Source organism: Acyrthosiphon pisum, chromosome A3 (assembly GCF_005508785.2).
Source record: "Acyrthosiphon pisum isolate AL4f chromosome A3, pea_aphid_22Mar2018_4r6ur, whole genome shotgun sequence".
Classification (NCBI taxonomy): Eukaryota; Metazoa; Arthropoda; class Insecta; order Hemiptera; family Aphididae; genus Acyrthosiphon; species Acyrthosiphon pisum.
The window spans coordinates 532,625-560,350 of NC_042496.1; the positions used below are offsets into that span (position 1 = coordinate 532,625).

General features: G+C 28.8%; 2 protein-coding genes, 1 long non-coding RNA gene and 1 other non-coding gene across 4 annotated transcripts; 2 read left to right on the forward strand and 2 right to left on the reverse strand.

Moving 5' to 3' along the window:
- Positions 1-173: 173 nt before the first annotated feature.
- Positions 174-6,247, reverse strand: LOC100165792 (lysosomal Pro-X carboxypeptidase). The gene is made up of 8 exons (XM_001949443.5): positions 5,933-6,247; positions 4,714-4,854; positions 3,954-4,303; positions 2,506-2,663; positions 2,162-2,334; positions 1,739-1,903; positions 1,487-1,674; positions 174-588 (listed from the first exon to the last, which is right to left on the reverse strand). The coding sequence occupies exons 1-8, from the start codon at positions 6,023-6,025 to the stop codon at positions 333-335; spliced, it is 1,524 nt and encodes a 507-aa protein (XP_001949478.2). The 5' UTR covers positions 6,026-6,247; the 3' UTR covers positions 174-332.
- A 4,229-nt stretch (positions 6,248-10,476) lies between these two features.
- On the reverse strand, positions 10,477-10,595 carry LOC115034535. The gene has a single exon (XR_003839897.1). It is a non-coding gene; the product is annotated as a 5S ribosomal RNA (ribosomal RNA).
- Positions 10,596-17,739: 7,144 nt separating this feature from the next.
- LOC115034467 lies at positions 17,740-18,545 on the forward strand. The gene is made up of 2 exons (XR_003839821.1): positions 17,740-18,191; positions 18,245-18,545. It is a non-coding gene; the product is annotated as an uncharacterized LOC115034467 (long non-coding RNA).
- Positions 18,546-23,659: 5,114 nt separating this feature from the next.
- Positions 23,660-25,893, forward strand: LOC100573825. The gene is made up of 2 exons (XM_003241981.2): positions 23,660-23,867; positions 25,530-25,893. The coding sequence occupies exons 1-2, from the start codon at positions 23,825-23,827 to the stop codon at positions 25,691-25,693; spliced, it is 207 nt and encodes a 68-aa protein (XP_003242029.1). The 5' UTR covers positions 23,660-23,824; the 3' UTR covers positions 25,694-25,893.
- The last annotated feature ends 1,833 nt before the right edge of the window (positions 25,894-27,726 follow it).

Here is a 27,726-nt window from a genome sequence, read left to right on the forward strand (position 1 = left end):
TGCGATATTGGTCTCCTTTAATCCTTGCAGTAGCGTATACTGGCTATCGCCACTGGAAATTACAATCACGCACTATAGTGTATTACCGTAGCACAATATTTAGACTACAGCACATGTTGAAGTACATATACAAAATCGAACGCGTTTAACTCCCGAAAAAACTGTGTCGAATATTATCTTTAAACAATTGACATTTTATTAGATACGTGAAATAAAAATATAGGTATCTATTTATTTTATTATAAGGTATTTCATTTTTTGATCATTAAGAAATAAAACAACATCATAATGAATCATCAATTTTGTCAGCACGTAAGAAAATTAACATCGTCTTAAATAGTTAAAACTATTTGTTGTTTAACAAACGAGTTGTTTGAACCTCGTGTCGGATGATTTTGATAGTGGAATATCCATTTTTTAATCCAATTCTTATAGAATTTTCTGGCTTTAATCACACTTTCTGGGTCCTGAGCGTGGGATGCCCTCAAGTCCAAGTGATGCGCAGATTCTGGTATTACCACAGCGAGCACCGTCTTCGATATATTTTGCAACACTCCACCGCTCGACCATGGATCCAATAAACCGTTGCTATAATATTTTAATTATTAAATTTTGTGCACAAAGTTCATAATACATTTAAGAGTTTAAGGTTTTAACTAATAAAATCGAGATATCAATATTCAGAGGTCAGTATACACTAATTCAGGGGTCGCCAATCTTTTCAAACAAGTGAGCTACATTTAAAATTTTAAGTCCTTGGTGATTGGCATCCAGGAGAATTTAGGTATTTAGGAAGAGATTTGTTTGGTGAGCAAAAAAAAAAAAAGGTCTAAGCTTCAAGGAATAATTATTTATTGTTTCTTCATAATAATAATAATGTAATATTTTAATAATGCACGAGAAAAACTAAAAAAAAAATTTTTTGAAGTACTTGCGTACTTCCAAAACTCCGAGGTATTATCCAATATTATCCAATTATTTATTACGCGATCGACCGATAGTGGTAAAATTAATTTTTATGACGATCGACCTATATTCCTAGAAAGATCGACCAGTCGATCGCGATCAACTGGTTGGCGACCCCTGCACACTAATTACTAGTTAGTTATTTTTTTTTTTTTTTGGAAGAATCCATTTATTACATTAACATAAAATTTACATATTAAACAAAGAGATTATCTACCTTCTAAAAGCGATGCTTGTGTTGAAGTTAGAGAGCAACATATTACTTACAAATAATAATTAAAATAATATAGATACACAAAAAAGAATGCAAAAAGTTATGCACCGATAATAATTGTAAATTGTCATAGTTCTTTTCAATTTTATTCAAACAACATAATAATGTAGTTAAATTGTAAGTTAACTTTCAATAATATTCCGAACTAAAATAAAACTTTCTATTTCAATTTTTATCCAATATACAGTACAGTTTGCGGTTTGCGTAATAAAATAGGTTATAAACTTAACTTAAGCTAATAGTTACCTGAATATTATATTAGAAGCAGCGTTTAAATTTTTACCACCATATGTTTTCTCGATTGCATAAATACTAGGCTGGACCCCAAAAGTTTCAAAACAATATCTAGCATTTTCTTCAAAATTCCACGGCTTTTTTTCGAATATATCTTTAATTCCATTAGAGCACATTGGCATAACAATTTCAGTGCAGCTCTAAAACGTAGATAGTCTTAAATCAAATTTATTTTCACAGAACATGTATTACAATTTATATTACTTGATAGCTCCATCCCTTTTCACCAAGTGTAGGAGCAGAAGAGGTCAAAATATCTAAACATTTAGATGTACCTGTATAGTTAAAGTATACACTCAACCCTCTGAAAACTGATCCCAAAAGCGTGAAATCGTCTTCTTTATGGTTTTTCATTGGTTTACAAACTTCCTGTGACATATATAAGAACACTTAATACCTATGTATTGTTTGAGGTTGTAGCACTAAGTGCCGGTGCCAACTTGACGGACATTACAATTATACCATAAAATATAATCCGTATGGTGTATACTATTTAAACATTATTAAACAACGAAAATAAGTTTTTTATCCACCGGAGCTCTTATTTTGTCTCTCTTGCAACCCAGGGGTTTAGTTGTATAATAATTCGAAGTAAGTTATTATATATTTAAAAATTATAATGCTTACCTTAACTGGATGTCCGGGTAATGGTGTTAAAAAATTTGCAGGATATGGATAATTTATCATCGCCAAGTTCACATAAAGTTCAGACACCCACTCTTTCAAAATCGAGACGTCATTGTCGTTTGTTAACGGTGAGCACAAGTTCCATTTCTGAGACAGCCACGCCTTACCATCGACTGGCATTAAAAATATATGTTTGATGAAATTACAATTTCATAACATCAAATTATTACATTACATTTCACCACGAACGCGTAACAAATCCGATCGGTTTAAAAAAGTGCAATATAAAATATTTAACGGTGAACACTATATCTAGTATAATAATATAAAAAAATATGCATTACCCGTTTTCGTAACGTTATCAATAGCTTTCCAAGATGCTAGTATCGTCAAACCACATTCGGCACTCGTATCTGTATACACCGATGACGTGACCCTGTAGAAAGCATTACACGGTGTCATACCAGTGAATTGCCATATCGGTGCAGACGACGCTATAGCACTAAAAAGACATAACAAAATAAGTTATAAAACGTCACAAAATAATTTCCAACGTAATATATACAATGAAAACTAAATAAAAACAATATATTATTAAATATATTATTTTCAAAACATTAATTAGCTTGGCGGGCTTGCAGGTTCTACACTATGAGAGCTTAAAAATAAAAATTAATCAAATTAAACTCATATTTCACTATGACATAAAGTAATTATTTTACCACTTTTATTAAGAAAATATTCGAAGTAGTTTTGTACGGACAATAATCATGAAAGAAAATATTAAAATTATTTTTATTAGTAATTTTTATACGCGGCTTTGGAGGACTTTTAGGGGGATGTCCGTCTATGCAGATATTATCTAAAACTTTTAAGTTTTCTGAAATCATGTAATAACGATCGTAAAATACATAATAAGAAGTAAAAAATATGAATAGGAAAATTAAATCCGAAAACAACTCGTAATTCACTTCACATAACAAAAATATCTACCTCAAAATATGAGTGCCCAAAAACATGTAATAAGGGTTGTGTTTCAGATCCTACATTTTTAATATTAATATAATATAAAAATATAATGTATATTATTATTTATTATACAAGTTTAAAGTTCTTATTTTTTAGTTAGGTTCCGATCATCCCCACTCGCCGTAACACAACTGCCGGAGCCATAGGCGCAAATAGCGTTTGAGATTCGGGGGGGGGGGGCTAATAGGGCTAATAGGGCCTTACTTTGATAGTATTGAATAAGCTTAAAACAAAATGTAGGAAATTTTTGGGAGGGCTATGGACATTTTTCGGGGGGGCTTAGCCCCTAAAGCCCCCCATTTGCGCCTATGGCCGGAGCGTACTTATATATAATGGACAATGGGCCATTAGGTGTGACTATAGATATAAACAACAACTATAGATAGCCGTCTCTATGCTACAAATGTGACCAATGTTCAAAGTCGGCCGTCATTTGCAAAGCAGGCAATATTTACATTTATTCGTATTATATAAATACGGGTATATACAGCAATAATATTATTATTTTGTAAACATTGCCCGCTTTGTAAATGGCGGGTGACTTCGTCGATAAAAATAAGGCGGCTATCTAGTAGTTGTTATATAATATAATGTATAATTCTTGGGTGCAGAAGGGCCAGTCTCACCTTTTGGTGAAATAAAAGGGCCTAATATAAAGGTCTAAACATTATATATACATAAATTATATATGTTAAGCCCTGTATCTCATTTTCACCAAAAATAGCACTTCTTAAGAATTATATCTATGGGTATGACCACCAACCCTTCGATGATGGCGGGATACTTGATACGGAACCAGGCAGCCAACATGCCGCCGTACGATCCGCCGAAAGCGATCACCGGGTTGCTGGCCGACGGTGCAGGTGTGTCGCCTACGGCGGTGTCGTAAATGTCTCCGGTCTGATACAGCTCACGGTTAGAGTACGACCCGTTGTGCCGCAAGTAAGTGATAAGGTCCACGTAGTCGGCAAGCGCCTGTTGCGAGGTCAGATAGCCCACCCGACCGATGTCGTCGAACGATCGATTACCGTACGGCATCGAAACGCCGTAGTAACGGTGCTCGGCGAACACGACTAGGGCCCGGAACTCTTCGGCTATCTCCCACATGAAACCCTGCGAAACCGTATTGTGATGAGCGTGTTATAGGTATGTATAGGTACTATACTGCGGCCCACGAGAGATCAGTAGCCAGAACCGTTTTTCGACCAAAACTTGTCCGATTTCCTCCACACACCAGCCCATCCACCGAAAGCTGCTGTTCGGTAACGCTCACACACATAGTGTCGGACGGGTCGCTGCCAGTCATACTGTACCTATACGAGTGAAGGTACTAATCTCTCGTGGGCTGGTGTATAGGCACACAATATTATGTACGTTCAATTTAAAACAAAAACAAAAAAATCGTTTTGGATTTGATTAAAATTTGACACTGTTTGGACGCAGAAACGTGTACATAATATTATTATTGAACCGTTGACTTTTTTTTTTTTTTGATTATCTGAAGACTGAAACACAAATCAAACCGTATTTTCACAAAACATTTCGATAGCTCCTTCGTTGCCAGCATAAAAAAATATTGGTCCGTTTTCTCGTTCCCAGAACGTATCATTTATGAGGTACTTCATACGGAATGTGTCATTATTTGTAAAACTAAAATGGTCGACCTGTTAAAAAAAATTTCAAAAAAATGTCAATCTAAATGTTGCAATACATTAACATACAATAAATTCACTAAAAAAATTCGTAACATTATGTTTACATAAAAAATTTTCTTCAGAATGTAACATAACGCTGTTTAATCTGAAAAACCTTTTACTGTGTTACATGTATATTGTATGCATTCTAATTTTATATTTACGTGGTACTAATATTTCTAAAATAATATAGTGAAGAACATTCATGTCATTGATTAAAATTCAATGCAATATTAATTATTTTGTATTGAATCAATTTTTACGCTGCAAAAATAAATATCCCAAACTCAAAAGCAAAAGCTATAACTAAATGTATAAAGCAATAGCTAACGATATCATCATATCTGTTAAAATGGTTAAAATATGTTATTGTACCTACAGCAGGTATTTATTTAGGCAGCAGAAAAATGTTTGATTAATAATTATATTTTAGCACCATTAATTAAGAGTGATAGAATGTTTTGGGTATGTATTTAAACTTTAATTATTTATTCAAGATAATAAAGAAAACTAAACATTAAAGTTTATTTATCACAGATTGAAATGTTAAACGTGTAAATCATTTAACCTTGATTAATACACAATGACATTATGTGACATACCTACCTATACGCTATTCGTTCCAATCATTTTTTTTAAAAGACACAGCCTCGGCAAACTGGAATTCAAATATAGTATAGTATAGTATAGTAAAGAACTGTTCACGAATCACGATAATTGGACACAAGTTGGTCAGTTTTTGCAATGATTTATTCTATAAGAAATACAGAATATATATTGGTTTTATTTTATTTAGGAACCTACTCAAGTTTCATGCATTCGCAGTACTACTTTTCTTTTAAAAAATAGATGCCACCCATTTTTGCCACTAATTATTAATTCTCTCAGAATTTGTTGTGAATTTTAGCGTTAAACGTATTTAAATCCTTATTATACTATCGGCTCATTATAATTGATAAAATAATCACCCCGATATCGATTTTAACCATTTATACTTTTGAAGCTGATCACCAATTAAAAAATAAATAATAATTGTATATTCACTTACCGGTACTGTAAAATATTCGGTTTTGTACACGTACCCTCCATTAGCCAAGTGCAAAGCTATGGCCAAATATGATAAGCACGCCGTAAACGACATCCCGGAAACAACTGAACTTCTTCTGATTTATATAAAAATATGTCGTAAGTGACACGGTCTTTTTTTCCCGTACGCTGATTTCAATTTAAGAACAGCGACTATACTCTCGTATACAAAATATTATAAGTCCGCCTCGAGACGAACGCATCACACTTCTGGTAGGTAACGGGACTGTATTGCACCATAATATTATATCCATTCCGATTGAACTCAATTAATAATAATAATAATAAAAATAGTATACATACGAACACGGTCCACATTAGATTATTATAATAAATATTAATAAGATAACATTATATCCGACACAGCCACATGTGATCGGTACCAACACAAAAACCGTTCGCAAGTCGTTCGTAGTTTGTACTTTGACATCATAAAACATACTACACGTGTGAGCATTACACATCTATTACCATTATTTCACTGTTGTACCTATAATTGTACTGCATTATTACTTCTAATCTGACAAACTGTTGTGTATGAAACATAATTGTTCCGGTAAACGCGGCGGTAGGTAGGTCAGTGTGGATCTAATTGCATCTAGAGAAGGGGTTATAAATGTTCATATCCACGATTATTTTTGATCTTACTGTACATTGTAATCAATATGAAAATAATTTGTTTTAATTAAAATATACTGGAAATTTGTGAATTAACAATAAATACAATTTCATTAGTAAGTTATAGGTAAGATTATAGGTTATAGTTTATAAGTATTATATTATTTTTTATATGTTTATTATATATACAGGATAATAATAGGTAATCGTAATTTTACATAATAAGACACTCGTGAATTCAAACACTATTAACGTTCTTGAAAATATTTGTTTTACATAATTTTTTTAATTATTTATTTAGCAATTAGTACTGGGCTATTCAACATTTAAAAAAAATTATATTTTACAATTTTTAATTCCTTTTTCCAAAATATATTATTTTTTTGAGTGCTTCTATACATAAAAATCAAATTTTGAATTAGTAGATAGTGTATGAGTTATAATTAAGTATTCAAAGTTTATATGATCGGAGTGGAGTGTAGAGGGGTGTTCCGCAAAATGTTGGCCCACTACTCCTCTCGTCAAAACTTTAAGCTACATATCCAAAATTGAAATAAACGAAATATATTCAAAAACATTGATATTTTCTAAAATAATGGGTGTCTTACGTTAAATGGATCACCCCGTATAATATACAATATAGCATATTAATAGATGAAGTAATAGTAACTCTACTAATTTATTATTTACGGATCGATAAATACGGTACGACGGTGGGTACGTCCGACAGGTGGATAAATGTCAACAATATTAATTTATCAATAATATAATATTGGTATAATTATACGAAAAATGACTTGTAAGACCATCGTGCATCCTGTTCTCCGAATTTAAAATGGAATTACCTTTATAACTTAGTTAAACGTTTCCATATGTCTATATAAGTTAGCGTTTCTTAAAAAAGTTCATCTATATGGAACACTTTTGTATGTCCGCTTATATCGTAGAATCCCTACTTTTTATTTTTTTTTTAAGCTTTTTAGATTTTTTTATTTAACTTTCAACAATAAATTATTTCAGCCCGACAACTAGAACCTCTACTGGGTTTCATTAGTCATTTTTTGTAAGGATTATAATTTGCAATAAAAATTATAATAATTTAATGATGTGTAGGAATGTTGTATTTAATCAAAAAAATATGTTAAAATAAAAATAAAAATAATAATAATGTGTAGGTACACTGTATTCAATTCAAAAAATTTATTAAAAAACAAACAGGACTTCTAAATTTTAATTTTAATGAGAGTTTCGCGGCACACAGCATTTAAGAAAAGTTTAATAACCTATATGTGATGTACATAAAATAACTTCTCATTAAGTACAATATTACAACACTCAACAGCAATTACAACTAGGTAACAAAATAATAAATAAATTAAACACAAATCGTATACCATGCGTACCGTAGTCTCCAGATAACTGATAAGATATTCCAATTTTATTGAAATCGATTTGCAGTTTTATCAACTTGTGATTAAAAATAAACCGTAGGATATTATTATTGATTAGCGAAGTGGCTTCACGAATGTTAATAATTTGATTTACTTATACTTTCAAATTTTTAATTACCCAAAAGTGATTTTATTTTATTTACTTGAGGTGAATTTTCTTCACAAATCTGTATAGATCTTCAGTTTTAATCACGATCTTCGAAGATATCTTCAAAGACCATGACTGTAACATTCAATTTGTCAATTTAAAAATCATTTTTTATTGTTTGGAATTTAAATTGAATTACGCATTTACGCATGACCTGAATATAATAAATTATATTGTTATGCACATATGCGCATATGCGATTAATTCACAAGCTGTTCCATAAAACATTTTTATAGTTTTGCATTCCATCTAAATGTGTTGATATTTTTAAAATTTAAAATTTTGATAAAATGATGAGTCCATAAACATTTTATTGAAATTTATAAAAAAAAAAAAATTGGAAACTAAACATGTCAGTAAACAGTTAAAAACAGGTCAAAATATTTTGAAAGTTTTATAGTATATAGAAAATGATAATATAAACATTCAGTGAAAATGTCATGTATCTACGGTTTTTTTGAGTTACACCAAAAACCAAAATCGAATTAGTCGAAAACCAATTTTGCGTAAAAATGTTTTTTTGTTTTTCCTGGCACTTTAGAAAAGTACTGGGAATTTTAAATTTTGACCTTCCCAATTTATTTATTTATATCGTGTTAGACTGCAGTACACTGGAACACAATAGATTAACATAAAATAGAATTCACAGTAAACATTTAAAAATAGGTAAAGTAAAACAAATTAAATTAAAATAAAATAATATAAATAATATTTTGACCTTCCCAATGTACCAACTAGATTCAATTTCCCCTCGAACAAGATACTGAAGTTGAAAATCGAAACATTATTTCGAATACTTATCATGTACACACACAAATAATGAAAAAAAACACACATCATTGTAAAATCAATACATTCATCGGCCCGCTCAGAATCTAAAAATATAAAATGAGAGGGAAATAGTAAACCTGTCTGATGTATGGTTGTATGCATCTTCGTCATTGTGAGGAGTAAGTCAATACGCACTGTAATAGTGTAATGTATATTGTATTAAATTTGAATTCAATTAGAAATTATCGCATAGGAAAAATGATTCTGAGCGAAGACGGTCTGCCAACCCATATAACTTATTAGTATATTTTATGAAAAATGTATATTGCTATTAAAGTAATTTATTTTACTAGAAGCCTAGAGTGCCTGGGCTGCCCCTGCAATTTTTGAAAGGCGCCGGTCAACCGAGTTTTAAGTAAAAAGGGTTACAACTTTTGTTTTAAAAAAAAATATATTATCTTATGTGGGTATCGTTATAATTACTATTTACTTAGATTATTAATTGTAAATAGATAATTCAGACTTTTTTCAAATTATACAAATATTTCATTTATGGGCTTTAAAATTACTGATTGATTCTGTCCATTATTCGGCTGCGATATATAGCCACAAATCCCACGAAATAGCGCAATGGTTTACAGTTTTTTTACCACGCATACTAAATATTATGTATAGGTAGCGATTTAACTGTATGTGTGTTTTATATTTCCACAGCTCGCCTATTTCCTATAACACTGACAGCGGCATCCTATAGCTAATAACCAGCACTGCCTTAATAATGAACCGAAAAAAGCCCTATATACACCCAAGACCATAGGTATAAAGCCCCCACCCCTCCACCGACAGCACTCCACCACCATCAGTAACTTCTGGTTTTGGGCCCCCTCTGCCGATCCCAGTGGCCAGGCAGGACAAAAAAGCACCGAAAACATTCTGCCGTATACCCATAACGGACATAAGGATTTCTTCAGTTCTCTTGCGTAAAGGGCTTATTTCGGTTCATTAATAACTTAGTGCTGGCTATTAACTAGAGTAATACAGTAAGTTGAATTAATTTTTTCCGAAAGCAATGCGTTTGAAAACGTTTTTGTGTGTGGGTATAAAATATAATAAAATACGTTAAAAGTTAAATATACCCACGAATAATATTTTTAAATTACAAAATTGTTTACAATACTTATTGTCATAAGTCATATTTCATAACTCGTAAGTAATAATTAATATGACGTATGTGTGTGTGTTTGAGAAACCAAAAAATAATTTTATGATTTTACAAAATTTCAATGCAACGTACATGCAATGTACAATTAAAATTGTAAAGAACCTAAAATTTAAAATTATAATTATATTATTTCCAAATAATAAAATTGTAGATTTCTATATTATTTTATTTGTTCAGGTCAATTTTTAAAAAAGCATTTAGTTCAAAGGTAATTTGGGTCAGTAAAAAATCGTTCGTGGTTCATTAAAACTTGTATAATATTCTGAATGTTTCACAAAAAAAATATTTCAAAAAAATGCCAACGGCACGTAGTGTTCCCAAGCGGTCACCCATCCAAGTACTAACTACGCCCGACGTTGCTTAACTTCAGTGATCGGACGAGAACTGGTGTATTCAACGTGGTATGGTCGTTGGCGAAGTTGAGATAGTATTTTATTTTATTTAAATGTAAAATTCATCAACATAATTCACTTTATTCACAAGACGGAATGAATTTGGCATTTGGTATCAAAATATATTTTGTTGTTTTAATGTGAACTTTAAATGATTATACCTATTTTATAGCCACTAAATTAATTTTTAAATAGTTCCATCTTCCATGTTTCCTCGCCAAATTTCCAATCTCCTTGATTTATAAATATTATTTTTATCCTTAACAGGGTACATATTATAATATTTCATAAGAAAAAAGCAGGCAAGTGGATTGTAATGCTCTGCTGTAGGTGTCTAGAAAAGTCACTGTAATGGATGTGTTGTGTTTAAATTCAAATAATTCAATGATATAAAGTCATTGTATAATAAACCTAGTCTACAGAACAGTTATCCGGACTTAACAGGTAATATATCATATGCTTATATAGTGTAGTATACCTAACTATAGGTATTTATTAGTGCATCATTATATGCGGTTGTAACTTGTAAATTGTAACCATTATCATATAATATATAAGTACCTAATATATAGTAATCATGTTTACAAATTTACAATACTTTATATAATATATTAAATGATCATTTTATATTTCAATGTATCGCCTTATGCGTATAAGTATAACCTATAATATTGATTGTCCTAAATCATAATTTTTTCTGGGTAGGTTACCTACCTATACGATACAGTTTTCATTTTTTTTTAACAAAATTTTAAAATGTACAATCACCGGTGTGATTTATCTGTATTCCTACGTGTATGCCTACACTTTTATATAATATTATTATACTGTGCGACAACGGAGCAAATTTTAATTTAACGGTCATGTTCACAAAACACACGGACACGTTGTTAAATTCAGTTTTGAATTGTTTTATTTTAAAATTTGTTCCATAACTAATTGCAGTTGACACAGAACGAATACGATTATTTAAAACGAATTACAATTCCTAGTTTTATATTATTTATTCACTATAAGCACCGTACGAGTATACCGCCGTTAACACGGGTAGGCATTCAACGGTCATTACTCATTAGTCAGTTAAATCAATACATTCATCGTTCCACTCAGAATCTAAAACTGACTAAGGATTTTTAATTTTTTTCATCTTCCTTTGAAACAATATAATAAGAACCTTGTATTAAATTTTCAAGTATTTTTACTCAACAAATAAAGTTTTATTGACATTCATAGAAAAAAAAACTAATAATATTGGAAACTGAAAACGTTCCTAAACAGTTCAAAACAAATTAAAATATTTTGAAAATTTTATCATGTATAGAAAATGGAAATATAAACAACCAGTGAAAATGTAATGTATCTACGGTCTTCTGTTTTAAAGTTACACGAAAAACCAAAATTAATTTTCTCGAAAACAGATTTTGCGTAAAAATTCCCGTTCTTCTTTTGTTTTTCACTGCGCTTTTGAAAACTCCTGAAAAAAATTTTACTTTTGACCCCCTCAAAATACCAACTAGATTCAATTTCTTATCAGAAAATATACTGTTGAAGAAAATCGAAGCACTTTTACTGTCCTAAAAGGTGATGACAGACACAAAAAAAAATTAAAATTAAAAAAATTAAAAAAACAAACATCATTGTTAAATCAATACATTCATCGTTTCACTCAGAATCTAAAATACATTGGCACAGTTTTTTATATAAGTATTTAAACTTCGAATTTTTACAAAATTTATCAAATTTTAACTTAAAAATCTATAAAATATTCAACTTTTATAACTACTATTAAAAATTTAAAACAAGGTTCCACGTAAGTAGTTAATTTTGTAACCAAAAAATCTAAAAATATACATAAAAACATGGTTTTTTTATAGTTATTTTAAGTTCAAATTTGGACGAAATTACATAGTAAATAACCAAGAATAACGATTTTAGTTATTTTTTTGTAATTTTATAATTAGTTATAACAATACAATAAGTGACACTTCAAATATAATATAAAATATCTCGCTCAGAAATTTTTCGTATACAATGATATTTTATCATTTAATTCAAATTTAATACCATCCATTATACAGTGACCCACTTGTAACCTACTGTACAGCAGAGCGACATCCACTAAACCGATTTTTTTTTTATTTTACTTATAAGTTAAATAATTTTAGGATTTTGGGCACCCCATGAAAATTAGAGAACCCGGTGCCAATATCTACAGTAACAAAATCTTTTTCATTCGTTACATATCTACATAGGTACATACAAACATATAGACATATAGGTATCCACAAAGTCAACCTGTATATTATTTATAGGAACTATAAACATTTAAAATGTAACAGTTATAAATCAACGTTTAGATGACACATTGTACCCATGATCAATAAAACTTAAATAAATAATAATAATAATATCGATAAAAAAAAACAATAAATGTAAATATGAAATGTATAGTATAACGTACCTACCTATAGTGTTAGCGTAAACAATTTTTATATTATATGTGTGATCTGCAGATCATCACATGTGGATAACAACATTTATACATAAATATAAAATAAACTGAAAAAGTCGAAAATTTCAATAATATCTTTAAATAGCAGAAAAAGATTTTAATGATGATTAATATTATATTATGTATAATAAATTATTATATAAATATTTAGTGAACATTTCAAGTATCTACAGTTATTCAATATTCGATTAAAATTTAAAATCAAAAACAAAATCAATTTTGTCAAAAACTGGATTGCCTAAAAATGCCCGTGTTTTCCTAATTTGTTTGTTTTGTTTTTTCCAATAATTTTGAAAAGTACTGCTAGTTTTTTACTTTTAAATAATTTCTCCTTACTGTATCCAATTTTTTACAAGAAACCACTTTCAAAGATGATTGACTTTCATCGGTCAGTTCGGAATCTAAAATCATGGCTATAAAAGATACCAATTGATAACATCCGTATTTATTGTCTCCGACTTACAAATGCGTAGTAAATTAATTTTCAATCAGCAGTTAGTTTAGTTTCGTTATAACTAACGAAACTATAGTTAACTATAGAAACTTTAGTCAATATAAAAGTAAATCGACCTACTGTCAAAACTCAAAACATGGTCTAAAATCTCTCTGAGGTTAGGCTCTTTTCGACTTTCCAATTATTAGTAAGTGAGTTACGAACGTTTTAAAATATTGTAATAATTTACATCGCTTCAAAATTAAAACACAGAGAAAAAATCCTTTTAAATTTTAGGATAGGATAATTTGATAATGTAGATCGATTAACTTTAATAAGAAAACCAATAAGACTAAACTTAAATTACTGCCCAATGCAAATCTTCAATACTGTACTTGTAAGACGGTCATGGAGACAACAACAAACATGAGTGTGACGTATTATGGGTAATACCAACTAATAAATTAAACATTTTTATTTACTACTTAAAATTCATTATTAATCCCCTCCGCCTTTCACAGTAATAAAATATTGAGGAAACTACGTGAGTGCGCATATTAATAATACTTGAATAACATCTACTGATCTACCGAGAATAAATTTAATTAAATCAGGTATGGATTACTGTGATTCGTAACTGGGAAAACACGAGGTAAATGTGTGTGACCATATGAAGTCACCAGTGAAATATACGTCCAAATTTACAATTTTTCAGGAGACACAAAAACATTTATTTTTTCTATATATTAGAAACATTTTAAAATTTTGAAGTATTATATTAGTTTATTTATTTATTCTATTTCACATAATTATTAAATTATACATAGTTCGATAATAAATTTTAATTATTTAATAAAATAAACACAATAATATTAGCATAATGTTTAAATATTGTTTTTTTTTAGGCGCAACAACAGAATACGTCCAAAACGTATCTGATTATTGCACCGAATATGTTATATCATTGATTAAATATATTTTATTTATTCTATCAATATTAGTGAGTCCACAGTTTTGCCAATTAAATAATAATAATTAATTGGCTATTAAACAACACAGTGCATACCAATATTATTGGTCTTATTGTCAAATCCATTACATATCTATTATTTATATATACCGTTAATGCACCGAAAAAAAAGTGATAAACAGCATAGTATCAAGTTCTTGCACCGGGAAAAAGTTTTCTCTTTAGAGATGTATATTTGTGAGATACGTCTGGACGTATTTAGGTTATGGAACCGAACAGAATGAATAAAAAAGGTTTTTGGTGTATATTTTTCATTACATTAATTGTACACATCTGGTTGTAGCATCAATTGATAGACAATTTTTTTCCAAATATTTTGATGTAAAAAACGCATTTATGAACATTTAGGACTAATCTCGTTATTGTATCGGTGCCTATTCATACATTGTCTAGGTTAATAAATTAAATCCAATACTACTTGAAAAGCAGCATATATTGTGTGGCATGGGCAGAAAGTGAGCTATTTCAATTGCTGGCGACCTTAGCGGCACGAACCACACATAATATTTTTTTATCACACCTCCTCTGACCCTACTGAAGAAAACGCCTTTATCGATATTATGGTAACCCATAATCAACTTTTCTTATCATATCTCGGTATCTAGATTTTCCTAACTGTTTCATATATAACAGCATGCGAGTAACTTACCCATACCAGTTACTAGTTACTTTAGTTAGTATTTGATATAGTATAGATAAAATGTATAGATACGTCCATGTGTATTAATCTGACTTGGACGGTAACCTTTCCGCCCACTACCATTTTAATGCCTGACGGTCGGAAAAAAAATCGTTCGCTGTCCGCTGAACGGAAAAAGGTAATTTCCTAATATATATATAAACTGGAATCGAAAATTAAACTTTCAGTGTACAGGCGCGATAAAAAAATATTGATCTCCTACTCGTAAAGTCGTAAATACATCAATGTAAAATATTTATTTCAATTTTACTACTAACGTTAGAAAATTGTTGGATTAGGATTCACCCAGAACTAAAATATAATATATTTAATTTGGAAAAATATACATATACATAAAGAAATATAAATAAATAACATTTTTTGTTTGTTTAATATTATAATTTATACTTTATAGTATCTTAAAATTGTGAATTATTGGTAATTTAGTTCGATAAGAATTATTCTAAATACATTTTAAACCAAATTATAATTTTTCTGGCTATAGCCACCGTCAATATCGAATACCGCTGGTCTGAGTGTCTCACTGACATGTCACTACATAAGTCTATTAGTAACATGTTAGTTGGGCAGCTGTTGTAAGATCAATTATGATAATTAGCAGAAACCAACTACTACATATAAATTACAATATTATATCTGATATTATATCAAATATATCAATATAAATTATTTGTTTTTAATTTTTTAATAGTAAAAATAGTACTTAGGTAGTACCGACTTCGTTATTTTACATTTTGTTTTTTTACACTTATAAAATCGTATTATTGTAGATATCCTTGACTATCTCTTTTTCTTACAATGTCATGTTGTTCATATTTCAATCACTTGCAGTGTTAATGCATGAATAAATCTAAATGTAAAATAATATTATTATGTTTTATAATATGTACATTGTACCCAGGGTCGTATTTTTAAAATGTTTGTTTGAAACACATTTAAAACATCACAAAAAAACGTGTTTTTTTGTCTTAAACGTTTGAAGCATGCAATATTTTTTAAGCAACAATGTAAAACGTGTGTTAAAAACAATATTTTTAGAAAATTTTGAAATTTAAAATTTAAATATTCTATAGATTTTTTCAAATCTGCGGGATTTTTAGATTCTGAGCGAAGCAATGAATGTATTGATTTTACAATGATGTGTGTTTTATACTTTTATTTCATAGTAATTTTGTCTGATAATAGTAATCGAAATAATGCTTCGATTTTCAACGTCAGTATCTTGTTCGATGGGAAACTGAATCTAGTTGGTGCGTTGGGGTCTGGGGAGGTCAACATTCAAAATTCCCAGTAGTTTTCAAAAACGCTAAGAATAAAAAAAAAATAAGAGAAAAAGGGAATTTTTACGCAAAATCGATTAGGTCACAAATTGTAATTTATTATGAAGAGGACACCATATTAGGTTGTCTGAGTCTTACAAACGGACAACATACCACATTTTTGTTCAGCAGTTCCAATTTTGTGTAATTACCTTTAATAGTAGAGCGAATTTACCTATTGGTTATTATCAAACTTAAAGCTAAGGACATTACCTGTATTATACTGTATAATACATACTCAAGTTTAACAAATGCATAATTTACTCACATTTATATTTAAATTTTTTGAAATTATATCATTCAGACCATTATATTAATAACATTCGTTAATTTAACATTTAACATAATATTAATTAGGTACAAACTCATAAATTATATAACACTCGCTTTGATACTTTGCGTTTCGCATTCGACTGAACGTTTTATGAAGTTTATATTTAAGTAAAATTTGTGTTGTCATTTTAGGCTTATTAATACTATTTTGCTAATCTAGATTTAATTATTAAGAACAATTCGTATTATTTATATAGAAATTATAAAATTTTGAAAAAAAAAAATTGAATGTTTGTACATAGGTCCTAAAACTATAACAATTATATTACATTTGTTGACAATGTTGAGTTACGATTGAATAATTAGACTATTTTAAATTTAAGTAATAAGCATACGGTTTAATCGTAGAAATAATTACGTCTCAATCTAAAGCCAGTGTAGAACTCTCTCTCTCTCTCTCTCTCTCTCTCTCCATATTTAAAATTTAAAATATATTTATTTACCAACTATATGCGTGTCAGAGTAAGAAAAGGGTGTGGAGGCAACGTGCACTGACCATTGAGTAGATAATATTCGTTGTGGTAATTGACCAGTAGGTACTAATATTATTTATATATTATATTAATATATTATTACATATTATTTATACATATTCTATAGGTACGGAAAACCATCGAATGGTCATGTACCCTATTGTATAGTTATAAATTATAATTATACATAATATATGTATATTACATACGTATATTAAAATTATAATATTATTTCAACACAAATAAAATATATGATATAGGTATTGATATTGTATAGATACCTACTAATTATAATTAAGGAATTTAATTACCATAATTAAATGGGCCAGTATTTCTAAGAAACATAATTATTTTTCCTTAACTATTAATGTATATTAGTACATCACTCAGTACTAACCAGAGCACGGTCGTAGTAAACTATAGTTTATTACTTCCATTCAAATCAATTAACTTAAAACGCAAATACGCCACCTAGTTTTATAGAAATAAAATAAAAACACTGCCTTGTTATCAAAATTAATTACAACACGGATCCAGTATCCACGTACATTTACATCATCGTTGTAGTTTCTTAGAAGTCTACTATTACACGTTTCTATTTAGGTAATACACCTTGCGTGTAAGTGTTTAATTATTTTGAAAGGTCAACGAAAAATAATAATTATACTGTAAAGTCATAATGGCTTATGATCAGTGCAAATATATTATATACTGCAGACTTGTGAAATAGTAATAACAAATCTTAGTATAACATAGTTTTGATTGAAGTGTTAATAGTTAATATGACCATTAATATTAAACAAATGGATGCTACCCATAGTAATACTTATACAATACGTCAATACTTCCATTATACTTATACTATATTTTAGGACAACATTATTTAGAGAAAAACGATGCTTGTCACTTTACGTGAACTTCTGATCAATAAAGAAACTAACATTTAAACAAGAATGAAAGAAATGCAATTATGTTGCGATTAAGAGGATGCAACACGGACATTTGTTGTCTCCGTCTTACAAGTGCGTAACATAGAAAATTTTAGTAATATATGTCAAGGCCGTAACTGGTTGGGGGGGAGGGTCACAGGGGTCCTGCAGACTTTAACTTTGAGTCTTGCTAGATCAGTGATTCCCATCATTTTTTACTCAAAACCTTTTAGATTTTCAAAAATCTCACCCCCCCCCCCAAAAAAAAAAAAAAAACACTGCACTTGAACATGTTATAATGTGTGTATAAAAATAATAATATAGGTACTTATATAGTTATAACTTGAAAAGTTAAAACTTAAAAGTAAACACGGATAATATTTTTTAATTACAATAAAATAACTTAATAATTGTTATTTTTTGTTTAAATAGGTATCTAACTTTTTCCTAATTTGAATTTAAAATATCTATAAAAAAAAACTGTGTTTAAATATAATTTTTATATTAGATTTTTGTTACAATATAACCTACAAATGAAAAACCTTGGTTTCAATTTTCTTATCCTTAGCCAAGGAATATTGTCAAATATATTTTCGATATATTTTTCGATATTAAAGAATTGAGAGTTATTTTTGTATTCAATTTTCAAACTTTTTGATCAAGTGAAAAATTTTATCATAATTTATAGAAAAAAAATTAAAATGTTAAGAACAAAATATTTTTGAAAATTTTATCTTGTACCTATATGGAATATAATCATACCTATATAAATATTTAAAATATCTACACTTTCCTATTTGTTTTTGAGTTAATACAATATACAAAATTGTTTTTGTCAAAAAGTGGATTGTGTAAAATTTCTTATTTTTAATTTTTTTTGTGTTTTTGACGACGTTTTTGAAAACTACCAGAAATGTTCAGTTTTAATCTCTCAAATATAACAACTAGTTTCAGTTTGAAATCAGAATATACTCCCAAAGTTTAAAATCAAAGCTCTTTTATGACTTATTTTCTGAAACCAAAATGGAAATTATACCATATATATATATAAACAGAAGTTTAAGAATACCGGTAGTATAAACACTTATTGAAAATTAATGTACCTCAAATGTAACTCAAGTTATTGAATTTTTACCTAATTTTTTTTCTTCTGATTATTAAGAAAAGTAATCTGTATATTTTTAGTTTTGATCTCCCTAAAGTATTAAGTACTAACTATATTCTATTTCCTACAAGAAAAATTATTAAAGTTAAAAACCAAAGCATTTTTTTCTAATATAAATCGTGTAAACATACACCAAAATACACATAGATAGGTAATCCATCATCATCACACAATCAATACATTAAAAAAAAATAAATCTAAAATTAACAATTAGTATTTATGTTATGTATAGGTATATGACATGTGAGTAGGTATTATGATTTTGATTCTAATAATAACACTTTGTGGAAATTAATGTAACTACGATTAGTTGATTATGTCAAAAACTCAAATTTTTGAATTATTTCCCATTTTTTTTTCTTTCTGATATTTTAAAAAGTAGTATGCATTTTAGATTCTGAGCAGAGCGATGATGAATGTATTGAGTTTACAATGATGAGTGTTTTTTTTTAAGTAGTCGAAATAATGCTTCGATTTTCAACTTTAGTATCTATTGTTCGATGGGAAAGTGAATCTATAGTTGGTGCATTGGAGTGGTCAACATTTTTTTTTTTTTCTATGAATGTCAATTAAATTTTATTTGTTTATTAAAAAAGCTTGAAAATTTAATACAAGGCTCTTAATAGATTGTTATGATGAAATTTGAAAAATATTAAAAATCCAGTCACAATTTTTTTGTTGTAAGCATTTAAAGTTCGAATCGTAAAAATCACGAAAATTTGCAAATTTTCTTTAACTTTTTGAGTTAGAAATGTTTCTTTTTAAATCTAAGATTTTAAAATGTAATACAAGATTTCTTATAAGGCTATCTACCTCTATAAAAAAAAAATGTCTATAAGAAAATCAATTTAAATTTTTATGATCGTTCGAAGTACAAATTTTTACCACATTGGATATTCATTTGATTTCTTATGTAGCAATTTTCCTATTTCGTTGTATTTCAAAAACGAATAATCGTAGATACATATGTAGGTCATATGTTTATTTTATCAATTCCTATACTTCATAAATTTTTCAAAATATTTTGACTTATTTTTAGCTGTTTGTGGATAGTTTCAAATTTAAATTTTTTTAGTTTTTTTAACCTATCAATAAAATTTTATTTGCTAGGTCAAAAAGCGTCAAGGCTCATGGACGTAAATAGGGGGGGGGGGGGCTTAGGAGGGCTTAGCCCTTCCTGATATATCTAAAACCCTCCTTAATTCTAATGTATTGATAATCTTTATTCTTTATTATAATAAATTATAAACATAGAAATAGTTATCCAACAAAATAGATAGCAAAAATGTACCACCAAGTTTTATGAGAGGGAAGAACGATGCAATTATAATATAATATTACATAATATGCATTTTATGACTGCATAAAACTGTACAAATGTACCTATACAATAATATAATAAATAAATTTACATTTAATTTGTTATACCTAGTTTTAAATCGTATCAATTTATCATAGATAAAATTACATAATAATACTATAATAGTGGGTAGAAGACAAATCTCCCACTCTTTTTGTTCTTGAAACCTTTTGGGCTCAAGCCCTATTTACGTCCATGATAAGGCTCTTGATATATTTCTTAAATATCAGTTGAAAAATATTAAAAATACATATGCGCAATTTTTGTTATAAGAATTTAAAGTTTGATTTTTGACAATATTCATCGAATTTTAAATTTTCAAAATTATTTTTTAGTTAAAAATGTATAAAATGCTCAACATTTATAGCTAAGGATTGAAAACTTACAACAAGGTTCCATGTATGTAGGTTATTTTGTAACCAAAAAAACTCAACAATTTAAAATCGCAGTTTTTTTTATAGTTATTTTATGTTAAAATTTGGAAGAAATTACATATTAAATAATCAAGAATAACGATTTAATTAAGATAAATATAATTCCGATTATTAAGAAAGGTAGTGTAAATTTTTAATTTTTATCTCCTTAAAGTATTAAGTACTAATACTATATTCTATTTTCTACAAGAAAATTTATTGAAGTTGAAAATCAAAGCATTTTTTTCTTATATTAATAATGTAAACATAAAAAAAAATACATCTTAAGACTTAAATTAACAATATTAGTATTTATGTTATGTATATGACATGCGTGTATGTATTATTGTTTTGATTCTAAAAAATAATTTTAATATACGAATAATCGGCAAGTTACCGACTATCGACGGGAAGGTGGCGAATAACGAATAATGAATACCGAATAGCGACAAATTCGTACAAATACTCCATTCCCATTACTCGGCGAGTACCCACGAAAACCAAATATTCGTCAAATACACGATCCGTGGGATCCCGCCTTAATAAAAATAAAAAAATAGTAGGTAATCTATACTAATATATAAAGTTGTAGAGTTTGTTTGTTTGATCGCGCTCATCTCAGGAACTATACTGGTTCGAATTGAAAAATTATATTTTTGATGGATAGTCCATTCATTGAGAAAGGCTATAGGCTATAATATAACATCACGGTAGGTACGATAAATTAATAGAAGCCTGGAGAAGTGCTCAAACAGGGATTTTGAGATTTACGGTGGAAATGTTTGTTTATAAATGTTCGCTATTGGTTATAGGAGAAATAATTAATAGAAATAGTATTTATTTATTTATTATTGGTTGCCATTGATTAATCGGGCAAATCAGGTACAAGCATGCATCAAATCGAATTTTAACACATTGCCTACCAGGGTGGCTCAGTTTTCACCTACTGCAGTGAGTTACACCCAAAAGGAGTTGAACAATCACAATTTTTTTAAGAGGCTGTCAGCGCACTATTTGTTTTCTCTCTCTGGCTCTTACACGCAACATAGACAAAATGCATTTACGCAAAATCATTTTTTCTATGTGTTTAAGTTATCTTAAAGTAAAGTCACCCATGACAAAAAAGATAGAAAATAATACTTTTGAGGGAATGACTATTGATTTGTCTAAATATTGTCTCAAAACAATTTAAACATCATTTAAATTTATAACATTTTTTTTATTTATTTTGAAAGTCGAATACAAAGTCAAATAATAATAAAATATAAAATCGATATGTCATTCCCTCAAAAATATTATTCTCTATCTTTTTTGTAATAGGTGACTTTACTCTAAGATTACTTAAACGCATAGAAAAAATGATTTTGCGTAAATGCGTTTTGTCTATGTTGCGCGTGGGCCAGAGAGAGAAAACGAATAGTGCGCTGACGTCCTCTTAAGGGTTGTCATTTTCTACGGGACACGAAGTGCTCAGGACCAGTACCTGTATAATAATTATGTGTAGGTACCTACATGCTGGAGAGGGCGAGGCAGCGGGAAGCTGCTGTCGATGCAGTGGGCTAAGAGCCCTGCCACGTCATATTTATTTAAAAATTAGTCAAGATATTGTTTGTTGTAGGCCGAATGGCCAAAGTTCTCAGAGTGGTTAGAGGCCCCCATATTGTTTGATTAAATATGATGTAATGTGAAAATTGCATTTATTGTCTGTATTGTTTTTGTTCAATAAACGATGCGGCCAGGGAGGCAGCAATGGGGAAACCTACTTCCCTCCCTGTCCGTGATTCAAAACGGGAAAAAAAAAAAAAGATACCTACATGCTATACGTACCTATACATTAAACATAATATTATAATGTGCAATCAGAATAAAATATTAATGTCTATAATAGGTAGGTACCTATTTGTTTAAAAAAAAAACCCCATAAAATATGTTGACCTCATTATATTATAAAGTAGTTGGGTCTCATTAACTAATAATGGTTAAAAGTAATCACTTTGAAATTCCAATCAATTAGGTAGTAATTTTATACGTACGGGATTTAACTATAACGTTATTGATATCTGCACGTGAATTCGTGATGTTTAAAACATAATATGAGTAAAATATTTTGATTGTTTACTATATCCTGATCTTTGGAATACGTAATGTCGTTAATTACTTATATAAATTAAATATACATTAAAAATGACGATTTACTGTAGTTGTCGTATTCTTTATCGATTAATTACAGCGTTAAATATTCTGATTAGCATATTGCAATCGTAAATTATCTATTGGGAATTTCCCGAACGTTTAATCACACGCAAGAAGCCATAATATTATTGTTGTTATTTTTATTATTATTATTAATTGGAAAAAAATATCGTTTAATAACAAAGTAGTGGGGATATACTACTTAGTACCTATAGTACATTAGTACCAAGACACCTAGTGGCTTGTATGAATCATCCGCTCATCGATATTTATTTTGTCCTATAAAAGAGCAAGTCTAACACTCCGTAACACATAGTCTACCTTACAATTGTCGAAATAACTCTATCAACTCACAATTCAAGAGTTAACGTTTAAACAACTACAACATCAACATGAATCGTAACTTGTCTTTGTTTCTTTTGGTCGTCGCAGTGGGTAAGTACCTACAAACAACATACAACATATTATGTTAATAAATTTATTTAGCCCAATAATAGTATGAATTATACATCCATTTCAACGCATAGGGGAAATTTGTCGTGTCAGCATATTATTATAAATTTCAGCTGTTAACTTTTACTTCGAGTATAAGCATTTTCATAATTGCTATTTTAACTGATAGGTAGATAATAATCAACTAGCAGTTTTAAAAAATTTGCTGCAGGTACTTTAGGATGGAGGATAAAATTCACTGGGAACTTTATTTTAAAAACAAAATTTAGTTGTGACTTTAGAATAATTACAAGGCCCACTCAATTTTTTTTTAATTAGTTTTAAATTATTTACTCTGCAAAATGCTTAAATTTATAATTACAAATAAAAGTATTATTTATATAATTTCAAAAATGTCAACACTTGAGATTAAATAACATCAATTGGAATATATGTTTTAGAATATATGTTGGCAATTTAAAGTTTGAATAGTAACTTAGTATTTGATGCTGTATAATACCTACTATTTTTTTTATTATTTTAATGGAAAACATTATATTTAAATGTATAAATATTTGTTATATCTACATAATATACTGAATATATTTTCACCATTAAATATACTTTAATATTGGAGAAATCTGTCCAAAACCTAACCAAAAATATATAAACTGGGAGCTAAGAAATTGCTTTTTTTCACATTAAGGTAATTAGACATATTTTAATAAATAAAATGTCCATTTAACTCACGTCTCACATAGTCACAATAATATGGTTATTTACAACTGTAGAAACATTTTACAATTAATAAATTTTATAATTAAAAATGTAAAATTGAAAAAAAAATACATTTCATAATACGGCATCGCATCAGTCTAACCTGCCTTTGCCTTATTTATTTAATTTTTATTTTCGATAAAATCAAACTTCGGGCGTAACTATTTACTGGTAACTAGTTACAGCCTACAGGGGTTAGGGGTCCTAGAAACCCAAAATTCAAAATAAACCATGGAATAAAAGCGTACCCCACTATTGCCATTAAAAAATAAAACTATAAAATAAAATATAACAATAAAATAAGTATAATGTATATTATTTTATAACTGCGACATAACGCCTATTTATATTCATTTTATATATCATTAAATAGTTTTAACTACAAAATAAATAATAAATTTGATAAATTATGTCAAAATTCGAACTATTGATATTTAAAAAAAAAAAAAAAACTAAAAAAATTAAAATTTTAAATTATCTATAAACAGCTTAAAATGAGTACAATTATTTTCAAAGTTTTATGGTGTATAGATAATAAAAATATAAACATTCAGTGAAAACTACCAATTTTTCCTTAATTTTTATTTGTTTTTCTGGGTTAAGAATTTTAAATTTTGATCTCCCCAATACACCAACTAGATTCACTTTCCCACCGAACAAGTTACTGAAATTGAAAATCAAAGCATTATTCCGACTACTATTATCGTCTAAACAGACACAAAAAATAAAAAAAATAGTAAAAATAAAACACACATCATTGTAAAATCATTACATTCATCGCTCTGCTCAGAATCTAAAATGATTGTCTGCACTTTGTTCATTCAAGATTATTGTTGGTACATATTGGTAGGTAGCTATACCATTTTAATTTTTTTTTTCAACTTTTAGTTTTGCTGGTCGCAGCCACAACGATCGATGCAGAGTGTCGCTGGCTCGACTGCCATGCACATTCGGCCGGCGACTGGTGCAACATTCTTGGACCCGGCTGGAAGGTGAAGAATTGGCGACGGTGTAACGGATTGCTTGGAAAATCTGAACACTGCTGCAAATGATGCAGTTATTAACCGTTTATTATTAACTCTGGAACTTAAAGCGCACGACTTGTTGTAAAATGCATAACCTAACCTAACCATTTATATTATTATTAATCGTATAAACAATTATTGAATTATTATCATTATTAGATGTGAAAAAATGTTGTTCTTTTTTTTTATGACGGTTAGAAAATAAAAAAATATAGTGCTGCACATTATGTTTTTGTATTCAACAAATTTAATATATTTTTTATCATACTTATACGCAATAATGCTGTCCTCGTAGTTTCTAACTCAAATGCATATAAGTGCATGGATGTTTTACGCTGTGAGGCGTGGGCTAAACAAGAGCTTTATAAAGAGTGTAACATTTAAACTCTTTACAGCAGATATATTATACAACAGTACAGTACTATTATACCAACTGGAAAAAGAAAAATAATTTGTGTGAAAGCTCGTGTAATTAATCGATTAATAGTCGAATTAATACTTCAATTTTCACTTCAGTAACTTTTCTGCTTATTTCCAGTGCTGACACAACCAATAATTTTTTTTCAGCGTGTCTTAAAAAAAATAGATATAGGTACGTGATTTTTTCAGCTAATATTTATGTTTGGATTTTGTATACCTATACCATACAATTTTATATTTTTATAATATTAGTCCAAAAATATTAATGATTCATATGCAAGATTATTTCTTATAATTATTTAAAATTTAAATGTATACAAAATTCATATAAATCATGAAAATTCGAAAAGTATTTTGAAGTTAAAAATGAATAAAATGTTTAATTTGAATAGCTAAGAATTGAAAATGTAAAACAAAGTTCATCATAACTCATATAATTATACTACAATTATAAAATATTCATGTCTGCGGTAACGGAAAAATTTATAAAACTATCAAACACATTTTCTTATAGATATTTTAAGTTAAAATTTGGACGAAATTAGATATTTAAACGAAGAATAAAAATGTTAGGTGTTTCGTTATAATTTAAAAATATTGTTCATGGGTGCTTGAAAGTTCAACCTACTTTATTATAATAATTACTCATGGTAAAATGAATTACTTTAATAGCAATAATAATATCATATAATATATAGGTACTTATAAGTTATAATAGTAAAATAGCCTGACGTAAAATAGTCTTCGCTCAGTGTCGTTTCTCGTATACAATAATTTTACATCATTGAATTGAAATGTAACGCATACATTACAGTGACCCATACAGCCACACGAAACTTAATGTACAGCAGAGCTCACCTTTTTATATGTATTGTATACACTTTTACTACCTATAACTACATAATTAATATCTACCAAAACCAATTTAAACAATCATCATGAGGGGACAGAGATGCTATATGTGGAATTGTTGAAAACAATACATTTATCCGCAAGTACCTAGGCTAACCTAACCTACCTATAAAATTCATAGTTTGCATCGTCCATCGTTTATCAACGAAATGACGAAAGAAATATTATTATAATGTTATTCGTAATAATAATATTATAGGTACTTGTACGATTTTCGATTCCAGCCACAAAAGCGGGCATCACATAGCAACGCAACGATAAACACTTCGCATAATAATAATTATAAACAGTATACATTTGGAATAAAATTGTGTTCAGTACTTCACAGATGGTCAAATGGCCATTTTCAAAATTGTTTGCAAGCCGATGAGACTTAATACCAACATATAAAGTCATAGTGATGATCCGGGATCGAAGTTTGCCGGGACTCGCTCTATTTTGCATAACTATATATGCACAGGACACCCAATAAAGAGATGATCAAACTTCAAACAAATATATATAACTATAGTTCAACGACAAGTTATCAAATATTTGGTTAACGTTTGCTCTTTACTGGTTGCCCTGTACATATTTTCGGTAGGTTCGACATTCAGCTACCTATGTACACAGTTCTTCAAGTTAACGCACTATGCACTATTGGTCAGGTCGTATAGCTTATTTTGTACCTCGTTCTAAGCTCAGTTTTTCTAGGAGTTTATGACTCCTTTTTTTATGTATACAGGGTG

Coding starts and splice junctions, on each gene's coding strand:
- LOC100573825 (XM_003241981.2), top strand. CDS start 23,825: ATGAATCGTAACTTGTCTTTGTTTCTTTTGGTCGTCGCAGTGG. Junction 23,868..25,529: donor TCTTTTGGTCGTCGCAGTGG/GTAAGTACCTAC, acceptor TTCAACTTTTAG/TTTTGCTGGTCGCAGCCACA.
- LOC100165792 (XM_001949443.5), bottom strand. CDS start 6,025: ATGTCGTTTACGGCGTGCTTATCATATTTGGCCATAGCTTTGCACTTG. Junction 4,304..4,713: donor AAATGTTTTGTGAAAATACG/GTTTGATTTGTG, acceptor ACGGTTTCGCAG/GGTTTCATGTGGGAGATAGC. Junction 1,675..1,738: donor AAAAGGGATGGAGCTATCAA/GTAATATAAATT, acceptor TCTACGTTTTAG/AGCTGCACTGAAATTGTTAT.